The following is a 26393-nucleotide window of genomic DNA, read 5'->3' as shown; positions in this document are numbered from 1 at the left end:
TTTATTTGGTATGTCTATTTTCCTTATAATCTAAGAGTTTCAAAGTTAGAAAAATTTTACATTTTCAATTTTTCGCAAAGAAATGATGCAAGTATTCACGAAAATTTACCACCAACATAAAGTAGAGTATGTCACAAAAAAACATTCTCACAATCAGTATGATATGTAAAAGTATCCCACAGTTATTAATGCATAAAGTGACACATGTCACATTTGCAAAAAATGGCTTGGTCCTTAAATGGGGACTGTCAGATACAAAAACTTTTCATACATTGTAAAGCATAATGTCATACTGAAAAAGCCAGTCAAACAACTGCCCCCCCCCTGCCTGCTTGGACACATACTAGTTCTGCTGTGTCCATGCGTCATCACCTATGTCATGGACACACTTCCTTGATTGACAGCTGTGAGCGCAGGGCTCACAGCTGGAGGAAAAATCCTCCTACTGTCAGCTTGTGTCCCGCTACTGTCAGTGAGGACAAGCTGGGAGTTGTAGTTTTGTTAATGCTAGGGGAGATGTGAGCAGACAGAATACTGAGGAAGGGGGCGGAGACCTGCACAGTGAGGCCACGCCCCCTCCCTTTGAGAGAAATTCAGACTAGTGAGCTAAATTTAAAGTGTAATAAAAAAATAAAGCTGCTAGACACAAAAATTAGATGCACATGGTAAGGATTAGGTACTGAGTGATATATTAAAAAAAAATTTTTGTTGATCTGACGGGTACGCTTTAAGGCCAAAATGACCTCAGTCCTTATGGGGTTAATGGTTTGTGCTACAATGCTCTAAGACTCTATGGAGAAAGATGTGCCAGTCTACATCAGTAAGAAATGTATTCCTTGATATTTCCATACCTTGCTAGTTTTCAGGATGAAAGAATTGCTAGTTGAAAGGCAGTATGTAGCAAATATCAGTATGGATAGTTCTCTATAATATCATTGCAATATCCATTTTATTTCTGGAATGTACATGTTGATCAACATAGTAGATAAATATCGAGCATGATCTTGTATTGTTATCCCGAAATGACATTTGATTCCAGATCGTTTCTGGTTATGCATTTCACTGCACTGACATGTCAGTCTGGTGAAGCTGAGTCTATCAGACATGTCCTCCCTGTCAGTATTGATAAGGTGAACGATTCCTTTGACCTTCACAGACCTTTTCGGCTGAGAAACTGGTATACACTTTTTAAGGTCAACAAATGATGGTGAGAAACACCATACATTAGAAATCAGACAGTTCTAGCACTAAATAATAATGAGTATAATAAGAATAATGTTTGTCATCCATTAAATAGTCAACTATTGATCTACAACTACATTATACCTTATGTTGCTCACAACACTTTCTTTAAAGGGGTGTTCCATGAAAAAACATTTTCTTTTCATATCAACTGGCTCCAAAAAGTTAAACAGATTTGTAAATTACTTCTGTAAAAAAATCTTAATCCTACCAGTACTTTTTGCTTCTAAAGTTGAGTTGTTCTTTTCTGTCTGATAACAGTGCTCTCTGTTGACACCTCTGTCTGTCTCAGGAACTGTCCAAAGCAGCAGCAAATCCCCATAGCAAATCTCTCCTGCTCTGGACAGTTCCTAAGACAGGCAGAGGTGTCAGCAGAGAGCACTGTTGTCAGACAGAAAAGAATAACTCAACTTCAACAGCTAATAAGTACTGGAAATATTAAGATCGTTTAATAGAAGTAATTTACAAATCTGTTTAACTTTCTGGAGACAGTTGATATGAAAAAAAAAATACATTTTCATGGAATACCCCTTCAACCTCACAGCTTGAAAATTCCTCCTATGTTCCCTCTTTTATTTGAGATGAGAGGTTATGAAGAAGTCCCTTTTTTTTTTTTACCTTATTCAGTGGATATTAGTCTTAAAGTACTCCGCCCCTAGACATCGTATCCTCTATCCAAAGGGGACCTCCGCGATCTCGGCTGCAGCACCCCAGACATCCGGTACATGGAGCGAACTTCGCTCGGTGCCAGATGACTGGCGATGCCGGGCAGAAGCTCAAAACGTTGCGGTCACTCCCCGCTTGTGACTTCATGGTCACAACCCCTCAGTGCAAGTCTTTGGGAGGAGGCGTGACAGCTGACACTTCACCTGGCTATAACTCACCATCGCAGCAGGTCACAGACCTGAGACCCGCTGCGATGAAAACTTTTGACTTGTTTAAATGACATATTAAACATTAATGTTAATGACAGTAACACTTTAACAACAGCTTATATGTGTAAACTTTGTGTCCTCAACAGTGTTTTCAGAACCAGACAACTTCATTTATATTTCCATGCTTATATCTGTAAACATAGGGTTAATTTTTTATGTTGTCAAGGTCAAGAAATATTTATTTGTTACACTTATAAAATGTCTCTAGGGTACGAGAATCAGACACAAGAAATCAATTAGGGTTGTGCGCATGCAGGAGAATCCGAGCAGCTTGTCTGCTTAGCAGAACAGCATGGGGGACCGGCTGAGCAGCCGCCATTTAGTCCCAGGAAAGTGCCCTGTAGTTCATAATAATTAATTACTCTGAAGGGAATCACCGAGCGCAGAGATAATAGAGAGTGATGGAAAAGTAGAAAGCAAGTGGGAGGAGAGGAGGCCGATCTAGTAAATGCTGCCTGATACATTGCTAATGAATAACGCTGCCAAACAGAACATCATCCCACCAATGCCTATAAATAAACCCCTGAGCACTGAGCAAGTTATGAAATATGAGGGTAGAGATTTATAATCCAGGAGACATTATACCTTTGGTTTGAAAAGGAAACAGTTGTGTAGTACAGTCTATAAAATATATCACTAAGAAATATAGGTGTCGGGATTCTATATATATTTTCTGGTGGGCTGTGTGTGTGTGGAAAATGTTATCTGTAGATGGAGCATGTCTAATTCCTCTGATGTAATTACTAATGATGTTTGGAATAACTTGAGATACAGACGATAAGTATGAAGGGGCCATTTAATCATACAGGACCTAAGATTGGAGTTCTTAAACATGTTTTCTAAGCATTGAGATGCATTGATTCTTCATAAGTGTATAGGCTTCTGATTGTTCTGTAACACTTAACACGTACAGTAATTTCACTTCATACCTCTATTGAATATCTGGAGCAGTTAGATACACACTTAATACTATCATACAAGATAGAACAAGCCGGCACAGCTTTGGCCCCGATTTAGCTCTCCCACAAAACCTTTTATAGCATGTAACAGCCGGGAGCAGAGAATACACCACATATGCATCAATCCCACAAAGACATAGTTTATAAAGACGAGCTTGCATAGTAGATTCAGGAGGCACTCACCACCCTAGAATATACAAAAAAATTCAAGTTCATTAATGCATGATGCAGGAATAAATTTGGACAGGTGTGTGAGGACCGTCTCCTGGAGTGCAGCGTCCACATCTGTCCGATTTTATTCCTGCATCATGCAATAAAGAACTTGATTTTTTTTTGCACATTCTACGGTGGTGAGTGCCTCCTGAATCTACTATTCAAACACTTAATACTATGGCTGCAGCATGCAATATCACTGCACACTGCATTCACATGCACCATTCCTAGGAATCATATACGTTAGAGGACGGTGAAGTGACATTATAGGCCCATAGACCTTCTATGACATCATTTTGCCCAGTTAGGTAAACCCAAAGGAGAACACATTTAAAGGCATTGTATCATGTTTAAATGTTACCTTTCTCTTTTAGAGCTCTAAACAAAGAACAATCTCTCGTATTAACCCCTTCAGGACCAAGCCCATTTTGGCCTTAAGGAACAGAGCGTTTTTTGCACATCTGACCACTGTCACTTTAAACATTAATAACTCTGGAATGCTTTTAGTTATCATTCTGATTCAGAGATCGTTTTTTGCGTGACATATTCTACTTTAACATGGTGGTAAATTTTTGTGGTAACTTGCATCCTTTCCTTGTGAAAAATCCTAAAATTTGATGAAAAATTTGAAAATTTTGCATTTTTCTAACTTTGAAGCTCTCTGCTTGTAAGGAAAATGTATATTACAAATAAAAAAATTTTTTATTCACATATACAATATATCTACTTTATGTCTGCATCATAAAAGTGACGAGTTTTTACTTTTGGAAGACACCAGAGGGCTTCAAAGTTCAACAGCAATTTTCCAATTTTTCACAACATTTTCAAACTCACTATTTTTCAGGGACCAGTTCAGGTTTGAAGTGGATTTGAAGGGTCTTCATATTAGAAATACCCCACAAAAGACCCCATTATAAAAACTGCACCCCCCAAAGTATTCAAAATGACATTCAGTCATCATTTTAACCCTTTAGGTGTTTCACAGGAATAGAAGCAAAGTGAAGGAGAAAATTCACAATCTTCATTTTTTACACTCGCATGTTCTTGTAGACCCAATTTTTGAATTTTTACAAGGGGTAAAAGGATAAAATTTATACTTATATTTGTAGCACGATTTCTCTCGAGTAAGCACATACCTCATATGTCTATGTAAAGTGTTCGGCGGGCGCAGTAGAGGGCTCAGAAGCGAAAGAGCGACAAGGGGATTTTGGAGAGTACGTTTTTCTGAAATGGTTTTTGGGGGGCATGTTGCATTTAGGAAGCCCCTATGGTGCCAGAACAGCAAAAAACACCCACATGGCATACCATTTTGGAAACTAGACCCCTTGAGGAACATAACAAGGAATAAAGTGAGCCTTAATACCCCACAGGTGTTTCACGACTTTTGCATATGTAAAAAAAAAATTATTTTTTTTCACTAAAATGTGTGTTTCCCCCCAAATTTCACATTTTTCCAAGGGTTAATAGGAACCTTCTCTTCTGAGTATGGAGGTATCCCATAAGTTGACCTGAAGTGCACTATGGGCGAACTACAATGCTCAGAAGAGAAGGAGTCATATTTGGCTTTTTGAGAGCAAATTTTGCTCGGGGGGCATGTCGCATTTAGGAAGCCCCTATGGTGCCAGAACAGCAAAAAAAAAACACATGGCATACCATTTTGGAAACTAGACCCCTTGAGGAATGTAATAAGGAATAAAGTGAGCCTTATTACCCCACAGGTGTTTCACGACTTTTGCATATGTAAAAAAAAAAAAATTTCCACTAAAATGTGTGTTTCCCCCCAAATTTCACATTTTTGCAAGGGTTAATAGCAGGAAATACCCCCCAATATTTGTAACCCCTTCTCTTCTGAGTATGGAGGTACCCCATAAGTTGACCTGAAGTGCACTATGGGCGAACTACAATGCTCAGAAGAGAAGGAGTCATATTTGGCTTTTTGAGAGCAAATTTTGCTCGGGGGGCATATCGCATTTAGGAAGCCCCTCTGGTGCCAGAACAGCAAAAAAAAACACATGGCATACCATTTTGGAAACGAGACCCCTTGAGGAACGTAATAAGGGGTACAGTGAGCATTTGCCCCCCACTGGTGTCTGACAGATCTTTGGAACAGTGAGCTGTACAAGTTTTCATTTTCACGGACCACTGTTCCAAAGATCCGTCAGACACCTGTGGGGGGTAAATTCTCACTGCACCCCTCATTACATTCCATGAGGGGTGTCGTTTCCGAAATGGGGTCACATGTGGGGTTTGTTTTTTTTTGCGTTTGTCAAAACCGCTGTAACAATCAGCCACCCCTGTGCAAATCACCTCAAATGTACATGGTGCGCTCTCCCTTCTGGGCCTTGTTGTGCGCCCCCAGAGAACTTTGCGCTCACATATGGGGTATCTCTGTAGTCGAGAGAAATTGCGTTACAAATTTTGGGGGGCTTTTTTCCCTTTTACCTCTTGTGAAAATGTAAAGTATAGGGCAACATCAGCATGTTAGTGTAAAAAATTAAATTTTTTTACACTAACATTCTGGTGTAGACCCCAACATTTCCTTTTCATGAAGGGTTAAAGAAGAAAAAGCCCCCCAAACCTTGTAACGCAATTTCTCCCGAGTACGGCGATACCCCATATGTGGCCCTAAACTGTTGCCTTGAAATACGACAGGGCTCCAAAGTGAGAGCGCCGTGCGCATTTGAGGCCTAAATTAGGGATTTGCATAGGGGTGGACATAGGGGTATTCTACGCCAGTGATTCCCAAACAGGGTGCCTCCAGCTGTTGCAAAACTCCCAGCATGCGTGGACAGTCAACAGCTGTCCAGCAATACTGGGAGTTGTTGTTTTTCAACAGCTGGAGGCTCTGCTTTGGAAACAGTGGCGTACCGGACGTTCTTATTGGGGGAGGGGGGCTGTGTAAGGGTATGTGTATATGTAGTGTTTTTAACTTTTTATTTTGTTTTGTGTTAGTGTAGTGTAGTGTTTTCAGGGTACAGTCACATGGGCGGGGGATTACAGCGAGTTTCCCGGCGCAAAATTTGCTGCATCTCAAGATGCGAGAAACCCACTGTAAAAGCCTCGCCCATGTGAATGTACCCTGTACATTCACAGGGGGGGGGGGGGGTGCACCAGCTGTTGCAAAACCACAACTCCCAGCATGCATGGTCTGTTAGTGCATGCTGGGAGTTATAGTTTTGCAACAGCTGGAGGCACACAGGTTAGGAAACACTGAGTTAGAAACAGACAATGGTTCCCAACCAGTGTGTCTCCAGTTGTTGCAAAACTACAACTCCCAGCATGCCCAGACAGCTGAAGGGCATGCTGGGAGTTGTAGTTCAGCAACATCTGAAGGGCCAGATGTTGCTGAACTAAAACTCCCAGCATGCCTGGACAGTCAGTGCATGCTGGGAGTTGTAGTTTTGCAACAGCTGGAAGAGCACAGATTGGAGACCATTATACAATGGTCTCCAAACTGGGGCCCTCCAGATGTTGCAAAACTACAACTCCCAGCATGCCCGGACAGCCAAAGGCTGTCTAGGCATGCTGGGAGTTGTAGTTTTCAGACTCCTAGAAGCAGCAGTGAAGATCTTCACTGCTGCTTCTGAGGATCATATACTTACCTGCCGGTCCCGTCGCTGCTCGCCCACGTGGCCGGTCCCGCAGTGCTCCTCGGTCCCGCCAGGTAAGTCCGCCGGTCCCCTGATGTTCCCCCCCCTATGCCGCAGGTCCCCGCAGCCATCGTCCCCCGTTCTGCCCGACTTCCAGGGGCGGGCAGTGCGGGGGATCTCAACTTTCACCCCAGATCACTGTGATTGGTCCACAGGGACCAATCACAGTGATCGCTGACCAGGACCATCAATGGATGGTCCTGGGGGTGAAGCAGAAGTTGTCCCCTGCTGGAAACAGCGGGACTTCTGCCAGTTAACCCGTGCGATGCTGCGCATCGCCGGGTTAACTGAATGTCATTTATAAACGCCGGGATGCGCGAACGCACTGCACAACCCGGCGTTTATATAAGACATTCTGCGGGAAGGGGTTAAATCATTTTACAAATGCTCATGCAGTTACTGTCGCATGCCACATGAGCGTCACAGGGTGATCTTGCAATCCTTTGCCTGGCGCAGTGGAGAGGGCTGCACAGTGGTCATAGACCCTGTCAAGAGTCTGGTTAGGTAGAACGTTGGGTGCCCTTAAAGGGGTATTCCAGGCAAAACCTTTTTTTCATATATCAACTGGCTCTGGAAAGTTCAACAGATTTATAAATTACTTCTATTAAAAATCTTAATCCTTCCAATAGTTATTAGCTTCTGAAGTTTTCTGTCTAACTGCTCAATGATGATGTCACGTCCCGGGAGCTGTGCATGATGGCAAAATATCCCCATAGGAACTGCACAGCTCCCGGGACGTGAGTCATCAGAAAGCAGTTAGATAGAAAACACTGACTCAACTTCAGAAGCTAATAACTATTGGAAGGATTAAGATTTTTTAATAGAAGTAATTTACAAATCTGTTTAACTTTCCGCAGCCAGTTGATATATATAAAAAAGTTTTGGCCTGGAATACCCCTTTAATGTAAGAAGTGCAGAAGATGAGCCAGTCTCACTTTCAGCTTGATGGGGGCACAGTATTTGGTATAGAAAGGGGATTGCCCTTGAGGAAAGCGAGGTCGGAATTTGAGGTTCAAGGAACTCCTTTCTTTTCTGCCAAATATTCCTTTCCTGAGGGTTATATGCACGCTGATTTGCTCCCAGCCGAATTCTGAGTATTTTTTTTTTTTACTGAATTTTGCTGTAATGCCCTCCAGGGCCTTTGTCTAATCTCTAACTTGGCAGTCACATGATCTAGTTTGAAGCCCTAAATTATGAAAAGTATATTTCATTATAATTATGCAAGGAGGCTCCTGTATAAGTAGTCCCCACAGTCTCCGTCTCTTTTTCTCTTCAGGAATCCTTTATCTTCTCAATCAGGAATGTGGACTATAATAATGATTTAAGGAAAACTTTGGCAAAAATTTACTGTGGATAGGGGATAAGTAGCTAATTGCAGGGGATCTGACCGCTGGGAACCCCCCCCCCCCAAAGCACCTCCCCCCCCCCCCCCCCTCGATCACCAGGACGAGACTCGACATTCACTGAGGATCGCGTGCTGCAGACGGCATGCGCTCCATTCATTTCTATGGGAGCACCAAAAAGACCCAAGCGCAGCACTCGGGCATCATCGATGCTCTCATAGAAAGGAATGGAGAGCATATTGTCTAATGGGGTCCCGTCCCAGAGATTGCGGGGAGTCCCAGTGGTTGGTCCCCCTGTCGTTAGCTACTTATCCCCTATCCTGTGCATAGTTATCAGTTAAAGGGGTAACACAGTAACATAGTTCACAAGGTTGAAAAAAGACCAGAGTCCATCAAGTTCAACCTATAACCCTAATGAGTCCCTGCTGAGTTGATTTTGAGGAAGGAAAAAAAAAAACCCTCATACTAGAGGTAAAAATTCCTTCACAAATATGGCATCAGAATAAATCCCTGGGTCAACCTTCTGCCCCTAGAGATCTAAAATCCATAACCTGTAATGTTATTTTTCTCCAAAATTGCATCCAGACCCCTTTTAAATTATATTACAGAGTTCACCATGACCACCTCCTCCGGGAGAGAATTCCACAGTCTCACTGCTCTTACAGTAAAGAACCCCCGTCTGTGCTGGTGTAGAAACCTTCTTTCCTCTAGACGTAGAGGATGCCCCCTTGTTATAGATACAGTCCTGGGTATAAATATCTCTGTACTGAGAAAGATCTCTGTACTGTCCCCTGATATATTTATACATAGTTATTAGGTCTCCCCTAAGCCTTATTTTTTCTATACTAAATAACCCCAATTCTGATAATCTTTCTGGGTACTATAGTCCTCCCATTCCCCGTATTACCCTGGTTGCCCGTCTTTGAACCCTCTCAAGCTCCACTATATCTTTCTTTTACACTGGTGCCCAGTACTGTACACAGAATTCCATGTTTGGTCTGACTAGTGATTTGTACAGCGGTAGAATTATTTGATGGGCATCTATGCCCCTATTGATGCCCCCCATGATTTTATTTGCCTTGGCAGCAACTGCCCGACACTGGTCACTACAGCTAAATTTACTGTTAACTAAGACTCCCAAGTCCTTTTCCACGTCAGTCGTCCCAAGTGTTCTCCAATTTAATATATAATCCAAGCCCGGATTTCAAACTGAAGTTATTTTTCTAAAAGAAAAGAAAATCCATCAACAAATCCGTATACACCTACTCCAGTGGAATACAAATGTTTTCAAATCCACTGGTACCAGAAAGTTAAACATAATCTATGTAAAAATGTTAATCCTTCCTGTACTTATCAACTGCTGTTTGCTCAATAGAAAGTTGTGTAGTTCTTTTCTGTCTGATCACAATGCTCTTTGTTGCCACCTCTGTCCGTGTCAGGAACTGTCCAGAGCAGGAACAAATCCCCATAGTGAACCTCTCCTGCTCTGGACAGTTCCTGACACGGACAGAGGTGGCAACAAAGAGCATTGTGATCAGACAGAGACCATTGCATGTTGAAGGCAGCATCAACATACAATGCTTTTGTATGTCGGGGCCATCGCATAAACGGCTATCCGGCAGCGCAGACTGCTTCAGCTGCCACCGGATAGCCGTTTACGGTGCCCCGTGTGGTCCGCTGACGATCACTTACTTGTCCTCTGGGCTCCGGCGTGCCCTCTTCGGGATCCCCTGCATCGTCGGCGCTCTCCATCGTCGTCATCACGTCGCTGCGCACGCCGTCCCGTCATCCAATAGGAGCGGCGTGTGCAGCGACGTGATAGCTCCGACGGAGAGCCTAAGGTTTCACACTATTTAATAGCAAGAAATATAAAGAGTAAGATAATTCTGTCTGAATTTGAAATACATATTCTATACTGTGGAAAATGCTGAATTTTTTAGCAACAAAACATGCACAATTTAAAAGAACATGCATTTTTGTAGTAATTCATCTCCAATGGAAAGTACTAGACTACTTTTTGTGTGTTCCATGGGTATTGACGTTATTATAATTTTTTTCTTTTTCTTTTGGCACAGTGGCACAGTCTAGAGGGGCTCAAGAAAACTTCCAAAGGTTTTCAGCACCATCAACATATCTACCTGTAAATTATCGAATTTCCTCTGCAGAAGCTGCCTTCCTGTTGAAGGAGAACAACCAAGATATTATGAGAAACTCTAGCTTGCAATCGCGGGTTGAATCCTACTTTGTTCACAAATCTCGTAGAACTCCTGTCTTAAATGCCAGTTATGGCCCTTTTTCTGCAGAAAGAGAAATGTCAGAAGATCTGCTGTCACCTTCTGTCTTTGCATCCAATAAGTTTACTTTTAACTGGAAACTTAAAACATATGTAATCAATGAAAAGGTATATCCCAACAAACCCAAAGTGCAAGTTTTATTCTACATTACAGGTAGAGACTGGGATGAGTACAGCGATACAGAAAGACTTCCTTGCCTAAGGTTGTTTGCCTTTCGGGAAACCAGAGAAGCGAAAGGGAGTTGCAGATTACAGGGGATATTGGGCCTATGTGTGGCAGAACTGGAATTCCAGTCCAATTGGTTCACTTCACCCCCTGTAGTAACAGGTCGCAAGAGAAACCAAGAGCAGTCTGAGGGCATTCCTGTGGAACTTTACTATAGCATCCATTCTGATGAAGAAAAAAGCGAGTGTGCAGCAGAGGAAGCTAGAAAAGGAAATGCAATCCGTCCTGGCAGAGACCAAGGTGAAGATTCAATGTCTCAGTTACAGAAGATTGCAACTATAACTTTATATCGGAATCCAGAAAATTCTCAACTTACTGAACTCAGGTTGGACAGCAATGTTGCTCTCTGGCTGCCATCGAAGCCCATCAGGCAAGGAGAAGTTTTACATGTATATGTCACAGTGGCCAACAACTCAACACTAGATCAGTTCACGTTAAGGTACAGTACTGTCTCTTTATTATATCTTTTATATACAAAGCATAAAAGTTGGATAATTATTGAACTGTATCATATTGTCAAAGGAGTTTTCTGGGACTTTTACATAGATTGTCTAAGCTCAGGCAAGTGTGCTGGGTGTCTGATGCCCACCGATCAGATATTGCTGGCCTATTCTAAAAATAGGTCATAAACGAAGAACATTTTTGAAAACTCCTTTAAAGGTCATGTATGGGATTCGATTCTGCTTTTCTCACAAAATATTGTTGTTCATAAGTTGTATCTGATACTGCAGCGCATCCTCATTCAATTATATAGGACTGAGATTCATTCGTAGACATGGTCCATAAACAAGAGTAACATTGATTCTAGTAAAAAGCACATTTAAAATAAATGTTAAACAACCACTTTAATGAATAATGGTATCACATGGATTCATAAAAAAAAATATTCTTTACATAAGTATATTGTAAGTGTAGGTCCAAAGTTCAGCTGACATGAAGAGATGCAGGCCGCACTGTTCTTTTGGGTTGCCAAGGCAACTGTCCGATGCCCATTTAGTTACATGCAAGAGTCTTCTTAATTAGAAAAGGGCGGGGAATTTGCTGGGCAGCCGACAGTTGTCTTGGGCACTGTACAGCATGGCTTGTGTCTGTACACATCCAAGATTGGGTCGGAACTGGACTTTGGAGCTACACTTTAAAGCTGGGTTTACACATAGTATTTTGGTCAGGTGCTATTTCTATTACAGTTGTTCCCTGTGTTGGTTCTACTAATTTTGGTTAAAGGGGTATTCCAGGCCAAAACTTTTTTTTATATGTCAACTGGCTCCGGAAAGTTAAACAGATTTGTAAATTAATTCTATAAAAAATCTTAATCCTTCCAATAGTTATTAGCTTCTGAAGTTGAGTTGTTTATTCTGTCTAACTGCTCTCTGATGACTCACATCCCGGGAACTGTGCAGTTCCTATGGGGATATTCTCCCATCATGCACAGCTCCCGGGACATGACATCATCATTGAGCAGTTAGATAGAAAACTTCAGAAGCTAATAACTATTGGAAGGATTAAGATTTTTTAATAGAAGTAGTTTACAAATCTGTTTAACTTTCCGGAGCCAGTTGATATATATATATATATATATAAAAAAGGTTTTGCCTGGAATACCCCTTTAACCCCTTAAGGACGCAGGACGTAAATGTACGTACTGGTGAGGTGGTACTTAACGCACCAGGACGTACATTTACGTCCTGTGCATAACCGCGGGCATCGGAGCGATGCCCGTGTCATGCGCGGCTGATCCCGGCTACTGACCGCAGCCAGGGACCCGCCGGCAATGGCCGACGCCCGCGATCTCGCGGGCGTCCGCCATTAACCCCTCAGGTGCCGGGATCAATACAGATCCCGGCATCTGCGGCAGTGCGCGATTTGAATGAATGATCGGATCGCCCGCAGCGCTGCTGCGGGGATCCGATCATTCATAACGCCGCACGGAGGTCCCCTCACCTTCCTCCGTCCGGCTTCCGGCGTCTCCTGCTCTGGTCTGTGATCGAGCAGACCAGAACAGAAGATGACCGATAACACTGATCTGTTCTATGTCCTATACATAGAACAGATCAGTATTAGCAATCATGGTATTGCTATGAATAGTCCCCTATGGGGACTATTCAAGTGTAAAAAAAAATGTAAAAAAATGTAAAAGTAAAAGTAAAAAAAAAGTGAAAAATCCCCTCCCCCAATAAAAAAGTAAAACGTCGTTTTTTTCCTATTTTACCCCCCAAAAAGCGTAAAAAAATGTTTTATAGACATATTTGGTATCGCCGGGTGCGTAAATGTCCGAACTATTAAAATAACATGTTAATGATCCCGTACGGTGAACGGCGTGAACGAAAAAAAGAAAAAAAAGTCCAAAATTCCTACTTTTTTAATACATTTTATTAAAAAAAAAATTATAAAAAATGTATTAAAAGTTTTTTATATGCAAATGTGGTATCAAAAAAAAGTACAGATCATGGCACAAAAAATGAGCCCCCATACCGCCGCTTATACGGAAAAATAAAAAAGTTAGAGGTCATCAAAATAAAGGGATTATAAACGTACTAATTTGGTTAAAAAGTTTGTGATTTTTTTTAAGCGCAACAATAATATAAAAGTATGTAATAATGGGTATCATTTTAATCGTATTGACCCTCAGAATAAAGAACACATGTTATTTTTACCATAAATTGTACGGCGTGAAAACGAAACCTTCCAAAATTAGCAAAATTGCGTTTTTCGTTTTAATTTCCCCACAAAAATAGTGTTTTTTATGATATAATGAGTTATGTCATTACAAAGGAAAACTGGTCGCGCAAAAAACAAGCCCTCATACTAGTCTGTGTATGAAAATATAAAAGAGTTATGATTTTTAGAAGGCGAGGAGGAAAAAATGAAAACGTAAAAATTAAATTGTCTGAGTCCTTAAGGCCAAAATGGGCTGAGTCCTTAAGGGGTTAAAGATACTGCGGAATCTGTAGGCGCTATATAAGTAAATAAATAAAATAAATAAAATAAAAAATAAAAAATTCTGCATGTGATCTCAGAATAAAGGTGCTTATGGTATGGTGAAAAAAATTATGTTCCCCGCTCCTTCCTGTTTGCTTCTTGCCACATGGAAAATGTCTACTGAGCCAAACACTGGCTAAGGTGGGTCATAAATTTTTTTTGGGTAAAATACTAGGAGTCATTTCTATAGATATTAGTAATTTTTAGCAAAATGTATGAATTGTCATACAACAATACTATTCAACTTTAATAGCTAAAAAGTAAGTACCAACCTTTGGACAAGCTGTGTCTTTTTTGTGCAACACCTGTATCCAACCTCCTTTATGTATCCAACATGATGCCATATGTCCAATGTTTGGTACTGCAAGAAGTTCATTAATTTGGATTCATTTGGTTATTCTCTCCGTTAATATATTGTATCAATTGAAAAAAAATACATTGTACAACATAGTTTTCTTCTAATACGGCCATTCGGACCACTGCCAAATACCCCATTTAATTAGCTGGTAGTAATTTGACTTTTTTCTGTGAAAGAATATCTTGTTAACATATTAAAGTCTTAATGAGATTCCTTTATATAACTTGTAAGTTCTGAGAAATGTAAATAGGGTGTATCTGCTGCAGAGTATAAATCTAATGGGAACTTGCATTAGTTAAAGTGATTCCTCCTTCTCTTAAGCAAAACGTGTCCCATAGGATTACTGCAGTTAGAGTGTTTATAACTCGGAGCATTTAGAATTAGACTAATGGGCAATGATTTGGAGCAAATGAGACCTCAGAGATGTAAAACATTCATGCAGTTCACCAATGATAAAAACTATTATATTAACATCGTTGCACAAGAGCATGTCATAGAGAGAAGAGAAAACAGGAAAAATGATTGGAAAATCTTAAGGTTACTGTTCTTTCAGTCTACAATGATAAAGAAAAAACTCTTTTGTAGCTACTTACAAAATATTTTTTATTATTGTATTATTATTTGGCTGGGTTTACACAATGTCTGGAGAAGAAAAAGTTTAGTCTCAAGGGGCGACACGCCTTCTTTACCGTGAGGACTGTGAATTTATGGAACGGTCTACCTCAGGAACTGGTCACAGCAGGAACAATTAACAGCTTTAAAACAGGATTAGATACATTCCTGGAACAAAATAACATTAATGCTTATGAAGAAATATAAAATCCCATCCCTTCCCCAATATCGCGCCACACCGCTACCCCTTAATTCCCTGGTTGAACTTGATGGACATATGTCTTTTTTCGACCGTACTAACTATGCAACTATGCAACTATGCAAAATGCAGAAAAATAGGCATTAGGCTAAGTTTCTACTTGTTTTTTTGGGTTGACAAAAACGCATGAAAAAACGCCTGAAAAAACACCAGTGCAATGTCCTGCGTCTGGCGTTTTTTCTGGCGTTTTTTCATTTGTGTGGAAATTGCACCTTGGCAGTTTTTTTTGGTACCCAAAATGTGTTGGGTACCAAAAAAGAAAAAAAGGATGCAGTAGTGATGGAAAAATTTTTCTTTACCGAAATGTATACATTTTATAGCAACATTTTAATTAATTGTTAATAAAGTGTGTGTTTTACTTTTTTTCTATTTTTTACATTTTTTAGGTAGAACTACTGCTCCCAGCATGGGAGTAGTAGTACCTGTACTAATAGACATATCACCCCGGGTGTTACTCCTGATACCCGATGCGATCGTCCATAATATAGCAGAGATGCGGAGCGGCTCTATACAGCACTCACATCTCTCCACTATACTCCGGCCAGTGATGTGAATAGAACACTGAGGGAATGAGTGAGTGGCCGGCCGGAGTATAGTGCAGAGATGCAAGCGCAGGAGAAAGCCGCTACATCTCTGCAATAGATAGGACGATCGCATCGGGTGTCAGGAGTGATACCTGCTGTGATCTGTTCTTACCTGCAGGTACTACTACTCCCAACATGAAGCACAATCTGCTCCATGCTGGGAGCTGTAGTATCTGCATTAATAGACATATCGCAGCGAGTGTAACTTCTGACATCTGCTGTGATCTGTCTTAATGTATTAATGCAGGTACTACAGCTCCCAGCATGGAGCAGAGTGTGCTCCATGTTGGGAGTAGTAGTACCTGCAGTTAAGGAAAGATCACAGCGGATGTCACTCCTGACACCTGCTGTGATCCTCCTGTATAATGTATAGATGCAGCTGCTCTTCTATGGTCCCCTGCACTGACGTATATATACACACATATTCCTATTTCCCACAGAGAGCTGTGATTGGCTGGAACCATCTGGCCTATCACAGCTCTCTGCTGGAAATATGAATAGGTGTATATATACATCAATGCAGGTGACCATAGAAGAGCGGCTGGCCGCATCTATAAATTATACAGGATGATCGCAACGGGCGATCTGTCTATTAGTACAGGTACTACCACTCCCATCATGGAACAGTGTGTTCCATGCTGGGAGTAGTAGTACTACCTAAAAAAAGTTAAAAAATAAAGAAAAAAGTGAAACACACACACACACACTACATTGTTATTATTGTCGGCTGCATTTTTAGTTCCCCGCCCACCCACATAAATTGATTCCTGTTTAAAAATTAATAAAAAATTTGTTATTAAAAAGATACATTTCATTAGATACAATTTTTTCCTTCACTACTGTATCTTTTTTATTTTTATTTTTTAATGGTACCCTACGAAATTTTATTAAAAAAGGTATCTCCATCACTTTTTTGGATAACTAAAGTCCAAAAAATAATAAAAAACGCCGGCAAAAACGCCAAAGTTAAAACCCACTTATCGTTTTTCTTGGTGTTTTTTCACTCCCATAGACTTCTATGGGAGAAAAACGCCACGATTTTGACAAAAAAATCACCAGTGGCTCAACATGCTACAATTTTGGAAAACCGCCAAGGAGCTGAAAAATGCCAAAAAAGAGTGAAAAGGAACACCAAAAGGATTTAAAAAAACGCCAAAGTGAAAAACGGCAAGTGGAATAAGATTTTTGCGATTTCTCATTGATTTACAGCTAACATCTGGCCGCAGCGTTTTTTGGCAGAATTGGCGTTTTTCTTGGCTTCCCCCCCCCCCCCAAAAAAAAAAAACAAGTTGAAACTTAGCCTAAAAAAAGGCAATAGAGTTAATTTAAAAAAGTGGAAACTACTATCCTTTTTTTTTTCGTTCTATGTGTGCACAGATGGATGCTTCCCAGTTTTCCCTATAGACAGCCCATTTTGGCCCTGAGGACATAGCCACAGAGTCATAAAATCCAAAGACCCATATGAGGCTTGTTTTTTTGCACAATTGTACTTTGCAATGACTCCTTTCATTTTACCATAACATTTTTTTTTCTAGGCAGCATACTTTATGCTAAAACTGGTATGTTCTCTTTATTTTGTGGGTCAGATAATAAAATTATACCCGTATGTTTACATGCTTTTTTATTATTGTACTGCTTTTTTTTTTTACGTCAAACTTTAACCGTCTAAGGACGAGCCGCACGGTGTATGGTGCAGGCTCCTGACTCGAGCCCGCGCCATACCTACCAACCCCCAGCGGATTCCTGTAGCTTGGGGCCACCATTAAAATATGGCGATCACTGCAGTCTTCGATTAACCATTTAGATCGCTGCTGTCAAAGCTGACAAAGCTGTCAAAGCAGCATCTAAAAGGACCTGTAACCAGTCCCTGGTGGTCCAGTGGGGTGGATCTTCCCCCCGCACCATGGTTGCGGGGGAGTAATCCACTTCTCAGGTGGCCAGAGGGTTTACCATTCCTTCCCTGTCTGCTGTGGCTCTGAACCAGGCTTTATCAATCGTGCGCAGAACACACAGATCAATGTAATTCTATGGAACTACATTGATCTGTATGAGGAATCTTCTGATTCCTCCTAAAAGTCCCCCTTCCATGTTAAAAGTTTGAATCTCCCCCTTTTCCCAAATTCCGTGTAAAAAATATTTTAACATAATTGCATATTTTTGCATATTGTATATTTTTGGTCACTTTGGATACCATAAAAAAATAATACATAAAAAGTGATCAAAAAGTCCCATCAAAACAAAAATGGTACCAATAAAATCTTCAGATCACATAGCAATAAAAATTAGCCCATACATCCCCGTATACGGAAAAATGTAAAAGTTATAGGGGTCAGAAGATGACAATTTTAAACATACTAATTTTAAGGCATTTATAAATTTTGGTGCATGCAAATAAAACCTATATAAACTAGGTATCCTTGTAACCGTATGGACCTACAGAATAATGATATGGTGTAATTTTTACCGAAAAGGGCACTGCATAGATTCGGAAGCCCTCAAAATTACAAAATGGCATTTTTTTTTTACTTTGCCCCCCAAATATTTTTTCTGGTTTTGCCATAGATTTCGTGGTAAAATAATTGATATCATTACAAAGTAAATTGTGTGGCACAAAAAACAAGCCCTCATATGGGTCTGTAGGTGGAAAACTGAAAGCTTTATGATTTTTAGAAGGTGAGGAGGAAAAAATTGAAAGTGGAAAAATGGCCCGGTCCTGAAATGGGTACTCCACCCCTATACATCTTTTCCCCTATCCAAAGGGTAGGGGATAAGATGACTGAACGCGGGGATCCCGCCACTGGGGATGCCCGTGATTTCTGGTACATAGAGTGAACTTTGTTCCGTGCCGGATGACTGCCGACGCGGGGTGGAGGCTCGTGGCGTCACGGCCGTGCCTCCTCAATGCAAGTCTATGGGAGGGGGTGTGACAGCTATCACGCCCTTTCCTATAGATTTGCATTGATGGGGCGTGGCTGTGATGCCACGAGCAGGGCGCAGCCATGACATCACAAGCCTTCAGTGCTTCACCCGATGCTCTAAACGAATGCCGGGTGCACCAGACATCTTATCCCCTATCCTTTAAATAGAGTACCATTTTAAGGGGTTAAAGTTTAAAAGAGTACCCCTTTAAGGGGTTAAAGTTTAAAATTTCCCTATTCTGACCGTTCTCATTTTTTTATATATGGGCCATTTTTTTTTCTGACATGGGATGTGGCTAAAGATCTGCAATTTTGGACTTTGGATAGTATATAAAAAAAATACCTTTGCATGTTATACCTTTTTTACTGCAGTTTTTTTGACACTGTGAGAACATAGCCTTACTATGCAAATTTGTCATGTACTTAAAGTTGTTGAGATGATTTGCTGATTGTTAATCATGTTATTGTTACTTGAACGGATATGATACTGAATATATCAGTGTTGTTTATATTTATGCAGTTTTCCTCAATTGTCTTTCTTGGAACCAACCTCTCATCATAGATAAGACACACTAATCCCATACATTACTCACTTTTCTATTGCAGATTTATATTTTATGGTGTATAATAAGTGGTTCAGAATGAATCACAGTTTATTGCAGTTCAACAGCTCTATTAATTCAAATACTTTCCAGCAATATTCAGTGTGGTCCTTACCAGGGTTGGGAATCTTGACTTTACAGTCGTCCTTGAGTCCCCAAAGTAACTGTTATCCACCTGTCTTTCGTATTTCTATGTGGTGACCCAGTACAGAATCTGACTGCAAAGTGTTCTGCGCGGATTTCCGCTTGAAGAAAGAGCAACGCCATTCTTCAGGCGGAAAGTTCCAAGCGGATTTTCCGTTCACAAATTCCGCTTCACAAATTCCGAAGTGTGAATTTGTGAACGTAAACCCATTCACTACACTATACATTTTAGCAAGCGGAATTTCCGCCTGCAATTTCAAAGCGGAATTGCAGACGGAAATTCCGTAGTCTGAACCTAGCCTTACTCACCCCCATTTGCCAGGGTCGGGGTTTTTGTTTAAAGTCCCATACAAGTCTAAGGGAAAAATATGTCACTGTATAACTTCCAAATGGCTGGAGATATTTTAACCCCTTAAGGACCAAGGACGTACCGGTACGTCCTTGGTCCTGCTCTTCCGATATAACGCGGGGTTATACAGTAACCCCGCGTCATATCATGGCGGGCCCGGCGTCATAGTGAAGCCGGGACCCGCCTCTAATAGTGCGCAGCACCGATCGCGGCGCCGCGCGATATTAACCCTTTAGCCGCGCGCTCAAAGCTGAGCCGTGCGGCTAAAAGTGAAAGTGAAAGTTCCCGGCTAGCTCAGTCGGGCTGTTCGGGATAGCCGCGGCTAATCGCGGCATCCCGAACAGCTGACAGGACAGCGGGAGGGCCCCTTCCTGCCTCCTCGCTGTCCGATCGCCGAATGACTGCTCAGTGCCTGAGATCCAGGCATGAGCAGTCATCCGGCAGAATCGTTGATCACTGGTTTCTTATGAGAAACCAGTGATCAACATAGAAGATCAGTGTGTGCAGTGTTATAGGTCCCTATGGGAGCTATAACACTGCAAAAAAAAAGTGAAAAAAAAAAGTGAATAAAGATCATTTAACTCCTCCCCTATTAAAAGTTTGAATCACCCCCCTTTTCCAATAAAAAAAAAAACACAGTGTAAATAAAAATAAAAATAAACATATGTGGTATCACCGCGTGCGGAAATGTCCAAATTATAAAAATATATCATTAATTAAACCGCTCGGTCAATGGCGTGCGCGCAAAAAAATTCCAAAGTCCAAAATAGTGCATTTTTGGTCACTTTTTATATCATTTAAAAATGAATAAAAAGTGATCAATAAGTCCTATCAATGCAAAAATGGTACCGTTAAAAACTTAAGATCACGGCGCAAAAAATGAGCCCTCATACCGCCCCATAAACGGAAAAATAAAAAAGTTATAGGGGTCAGAAGATGACAATTTTAAACGTATTAATTTTCCTGCATGTAGTTATGATTTTTTCCAGAAGTCCAAAAAAATCAAACCTATATAAGTAGGGTATCATTTTAATCGTATGGACCTACAGAATACATATCAGGTGTCATTTTTACCGAAAAATGTACTACGTAGAAACGGAAGCCCCCAAAAGTTACAAAACAGCGTTTTTTTTTCAATTTTGTCGCACAATGATTTTTTTTCACGCTTCACCATAGATTTTTGGGCAAAATGACTGACGTCATTACAAAGTAGAATTGGTGGCGCAAAAAATAAGCCATCATATGGATTTTTAGGTGTAAATTTGAAAGAGTTATGATTTTTTAAAGGCAAGGAGCAAAAAACGAAAATGCAAAAACGGAAAAACCTCCGGTCCTTAAGGGGTTAATAATACTTGTTCACATGCTTCTTATATGTCCACTTAAAATAGATGAAAGTTAATTTAACCCTTAACTACCCCAATTTGTGAGGGTCGGGGTTTTTGTTTAAAGGCGCATGCAAATCAATGGGAAATGTATGTGCCCACATAACTTTTGTACGGCTGGAGATATTTCAATGATACCTGGTAAACATATTACTTATATGTCAAATAAAAAGATATGATAGTTAAATTAACCATTACCTACACCCTTATATAAAAGATGGGTTTTTGTTTCAAGTCCCATGCAAGTATATGGGACTTCCAGTACCGTACTCCACAAGCTCCGCTCTGCATCTCCTGGTGAATGTGTCAGTTCGGCTTTCAAGCCACACCCCATCTCACAAAGACATGCCCACATTTTAAGCCCCACCCCTTTTATTGTCTACCCTTTTTGTGCATCGGTCTGGCTTACAAATCACACCCAGTCCCACAAAGCCTTTTCCCCTTCTACTTTCAGCTTACAATATCTTCATCACAAATCACTCCAACCAGAGGATAGGATATAAGGATGGGATATGAGGTTGGGATATGAGGTCGGGATATGAGGACAGGATATGAGGTGGAGATAGGAGGTCGGGATATGAGGACGGGATATGAGGTCAGGATATGAGGTTGACATATGATATGGGGATATGAGGATGGGATATGTGGACGGGATATGGGAATGGGATATGAGGATGGGGTATGGGAATGGGATATGAAGGGGATATGAGGATGGGGTTGGGATATGTCAACAATTTATAAGGATGGGATATGAAGACAAAAGCTTCCTACTTTGTTGATTTTCCTCCCTAATAAGGATTAGGAAGGAAAAACCGGGCAACGCCGGGTACTCAGCTAGTGTGTACATAAGGGGCCAGGCGCAAATCAAAGAAAAGTCACACATTTTTGCACATACAGTTTGCTCAAAAAATTGCACAAGTAGTAGGGCGCTTGGCACACGGGGGGGGGGGGGGGGTTGTTTTCAGGTGAAAATTGGTAGTTAAAATCTGTGCCAGCTCAGAGCTGCAGGGGCAGATCACGGGCGCTCTCACATGTGTCTGAATTTATCAAGAAGTGCCTATTACTTATCCACTAAATCATACTAAAAGTCCACTGAAATCCTACCCTGGCAGGACCATAGATTGGCATATGAAATTTTGGTCTTGGTGAAGAACCTTTAAGTGTTTGTATTATACTAAGCAACAGGCCCAATTTTGGCATGAGAATCCTGCGAACCAGACCTCAAAAGAGGCAGAATTTGCATGTATGTATGTCATCGCTCGTGTGCTACACCTATGTTGCTAAAGCTATTGATAGACTGGTTATCTCTGTATTTCATTTGTCATTAGTTGGACACCTCATCTATTTCATGGCCTTTGTACCAATAGTACATAAACCATATAATACATTGTCCCTTGATTTAGGCTTGAAAATAAACCACCCCTGTGTGGTGTCAGAAAGCAACTTTTTGGGGGTAAAACTTGAAAAGTCATCTTCAATAAATTTAAAACCTATTGTAGATGCTGTCAAAAAAGCGAAAGTCAGCAGTAGTACCATATATCACTAAAAAAGTTGCACATTTTTGGGCAGTTTGCAGGCTACTCAAATATTTCACAATTGATAGCAGTATATTAATTATAAATTCTCCATGTGTATTGTCTGCTAATGTGTAAGCAATGTATTAATGTGTGCATTGTATAGCAGTACCATGTATGTGCATGGTATGAGTGCTATCTATGTATGCAATAAGGGGGCGTTACATATCATTGTCAATCCAAATTGTTACTGTTGCTTTACCTCTTTAAAAGGGAAAGCATTTTAAAAATTTTTTAAGTTTTTAGCATTACAATATGTGTCTCATGTTATTTATGGGGAGGGGGTGCCCAAATGGAATAGCTGCCATAGATGAAGAAACCCAAGGCTCCAGGTCTGCCCAGTGTTCACACACCTCCTTCAGGCTCTTATTCCGACTCTTTGAGCTTAAGTTTCTCTGCTGGGTTTTGTTATTAGCTAACCACTTAGTTCACACCGTGGCACTTTGCAATGTGCAGCACACACTATTCACAGCAAAAATAAGCCGGGGAAAATTGTAGGCTCAAATCGGGAGTGAAACATATATAGAGGCCTATTATATCTCGCAGAAAAGCATAGATTATTTTATTTTATTTAATAAACCTTTTTTCCTTACATATTTATATGGTAATTTTCACCTCGCACCTTAGTGCTTGATGGCTTGCTTTTTAATATGTAAATTACAGTATATATTCATCATTATATTGAAATTTTGCAACCTAGCAACCTGTGAGTTCCCAGTACATTCAATGTGTGGAGAAAGCGCACATCCAAATTAGCTTTTCAAGGCGCCATTTGTTTGTTTTGAGCTTTATAATTTCAAAAAAAGGAATATTTGAAAAGTCTTTGCAAAAAAGCCACCCTTGCTTTCTAAATTATGCATATAAATGCAGGCCTTTATATTTAATGTAAAACATTTTAAAGGAATGAATTAGCTTTTTTCCAGCAGTAACTGAAAGTTTAAATAAATGATATTTACAGGGTTTAGACTATTTTCTTCCGTCAATGCAAAGTACAAAATTGTTATATTGAGCAATAAATGTTAAGCAATCATATCCTAATATATTTTAACCAGCTGTTCTGTATACCAAACTGGTATTGTGGCATGGATACATTATGAAATAATATATTGAGCATTTAATAAAATGACTATGAAGAATGAGGAAATGTTTTTGTATTGGAATGCTGTGCTGTACACTAATATTATATTCAAAAGTAATCTTTATTAGATGCAAAAATGTAATGATTAAAAAGACAAATTCATTACCCAGAGGAGGACTACAAGACACAGCAATTGCTAGGGAACATGGTATTATAGTATCAATAAAAAGGATAATCCTAAGCCATTATCCATATCAAATTGAAAAATTATATAAAATACTATAAATAATATTATAAATATAAAATACTACAAAATAAAGGCATAGTGCCAGTGGCAGGTGGTTTGGGATAGAGCAATCAACAGGGTGGGTTCTCACTTTTCTTACATAGGGCTCCCAGCTTAGTGAACAATGGGGAATATTAGAAAGTCACAGGTAGAGTGCATTCGCACCACAATTACTTTATATGGCTGCCAGATCCAGCGGGGACCCGCACCACATTTCAATCATTTAAATGAGCCGACCACAGTCAGATAGTGACTCAGGTCGGCTCATCTTTGCACTGCATCAGTTTTATTGCCGGACTTAAAACCACGGCATACCATGGTTTTCAGTCTGGCAACAAAACCGGATACAGTACAAAAATGAGCCGACTGGAGTCACTATCTGAGTGCGGTCGGCTCATTTAAATCAATGGGATGCATCAGGGATACAGCAGCCATATTAAGGAATTTTTGTGTGAATGTAGCCGTACGGGTATGGACAAGGGTCTTTTCTGAGCTGCTAGGCAGTAGGCCATCCCCCTGACACCTAAGGAAGCTATGCTTTGTAGTAAGTGGTCAGAAAACCTAGGATTTCCCTGGTGTTGTGTATTTGATGTCTATTCAGATTATCCAAATAAAGCTTGTTGAATTTTGTTTCAATGAAAATCTTCAGATTACGGTAGATTTCACTTCTTGCCGAGCCTCCTTTCGTGAGTCCATCTGTCTCAGGAAATGGTTATCTCGTGATCTTTATTCATTCGTTCAGCATGCCATCTATATGAAAGAAATATGACATATATAAGATTAATGCTTATGAAGAAATATAAAATCTCATCCCTTCCCCAATATCGCGCCACACCCCTACCCCTTAATTCCCTGGTTGAACTTGATGGACATATGTCTTTTTTCGACCGTACTAACTATGTAACTATGTAACTATATATATTTCAGTAAATATTCTCAGCAAATGCCCAGCATATTGTAGCAGAAGTAGTTGGTACAAACTACATGTAATTCCACACCCAAGTTAAATTCCACTTACAAGAAAAATATTATGGAATGCTGACTTTATCAATACTCAGAAATCAAGTGTGGTATATTGGATCAGTGAGTGACTGTTACTATTGTTGTACTTGCAGCTCCACACCACTATGCCACCATGCTGCACAGCACAATGCACATACATAAATCTTTAAGGGGGTACTCCGCTGCTCAGCACTTGGAACAAACTGTTCCGAACGCAGCCGTCACGCCCCCTCCCAAAGACTTGTATTGAGGGGGTGGGGCGTGATGTCATGAGAGGGCGGGGCTATGACGTCACGAGCTCCCGGCGCCAGCTCCAGCGTTCAGAACAGTTTGTTGCAAACGCTGAGCAGCGGAGTACCCCTTTAAGAAAGAAAGTCCTCGGATGTGAACACATCTGTCCTGAGACTGTTGTTGGAAAAATATATTTACTTCTTAAATTGGAGGACATGATGAACTTCTGGATCTTATGTGATTGCTGAGAATATACAAATAATAATACAAGTCACTGTATTTCTTTTTAGCAATGCCAAAACGACAATAGGTAATCTAAGGTAGTGTTTCGCAACCAGGATTTGACAAAAATGGATTCCCCAGAAGACAGCAGCAGCAAATTGAGCTGTCACTCTTATAGCAGGAATAGAAAAATGATTTCAGTCTGCCCAAACTTGCTTGGCATAGGGCAATAACACTTGGCCAAAATGTTTTTCTTATCAAATTCTTTTCGCTGTCTTAATTATTAATCTTTTTTTTTTTTTAAATAGGAAAATGCGTATGGTCTAAAAGCATTCCTTTCATTATAGGTAACTCTTTAGGTAAACTGTGAAGAGTACATGAGGAGTAGCACTATTTTATGTCTTTATATAATTTGTATATGATATTTTTGACCATCTATAATTTTCCGCTGTCCCTGAGCTACACACATCTCTCTAGCACACGCTTAGAAGCAAAAGCAACATGTAGGACATTATAGAGCAGTAGTGAGCAATTTAAAGGACTTATTCAGGAATAGAAAAACAGAGTTAACTTCTTCCAAAAATGGCAACAGACCTGTCCTCAGGTTGTGTGTGGCATTGCAACATGGCTCAAATCGCTTAAAAGGAACTGAGCTACAAGACCACACACAACCCAAGGACAAGAGTGCCATTTTTTTAAAGGGAAAAGTAGCTTTGTGTGTGTTTTACCAGCACAGTTTCTTTAACAATGGGATGAACCCCCCCCCCCCCCCCCATTTCTGAGTAGAGAAATTCTCTCCATTTAGCCCAAACAAAGCTATATATGCACTTAGCGATCACTTACTGTTTTATATACTATTTCAATCATGTCAAAGTCTATCAGCATTTCTAGGAATCAGAAAATAGTTTATACAATTCTATAAGAAAGTGAATTCTGGCTCTGTTACTTAAGT

General features: G+C 40.4%; 1 protein-coding gene and 1 long non-coding RNA gene across 4 annotated transcripts in view; one reads left to right on the top strand and one right to left on the bottom strand.

Annotated features, from left to right (window-relative positions):
• Window positions 1–26393, top strand: part of TMEM132C (transmembrane protein 132C) — a 595756-nt gene that overhangs the window by 184814 nt on the left and 384549 nt on the right. For all 3 annotated transcript variants that reach the window (XM_056533693.1, XM_056533685.1, XM_056533701.1), the window contains exon 2: window positions 10418–11300. In XM_056533693.1, coding sequence (XP_056389668.1) covers window positions 10418–11300 — 883 coding nt within the window. The remainder of the gene's footprint in view (window positions 1–10417; window positions 11301–26393) is intronic.
• Window positions 24539–26393, bottom strand: part of LOC130283936 (uncharacterized) — a 40440-nt gene continuing 38585 nt past the window's right edge. The window contains exon 4 of the long non-coding RNA XR_008846881.1: window positions 24539–24736. This is a non-coding gene — a long non-coding RNA (uncharacterized LOC130283936). The remainder of the gene's footprint in view (window positions 24737–26393) is intronic.

This window comes from Hyla sarda, chromosome 1 (genome assembly GCF_029499605.1).
Source record: "Hyla sarda isolate aHylSar1 chromosome 1, aHylSar1.hap1, whole genome shotgun sequence".
NCBI lineage: Eukaryota > Metazoa > Chordata > Amphibia > Anura > Hylidae > Hyla > Hyla sarda.
This window is presented reverse-complemented; position numbering and strand designations above follow the sequence as displayed.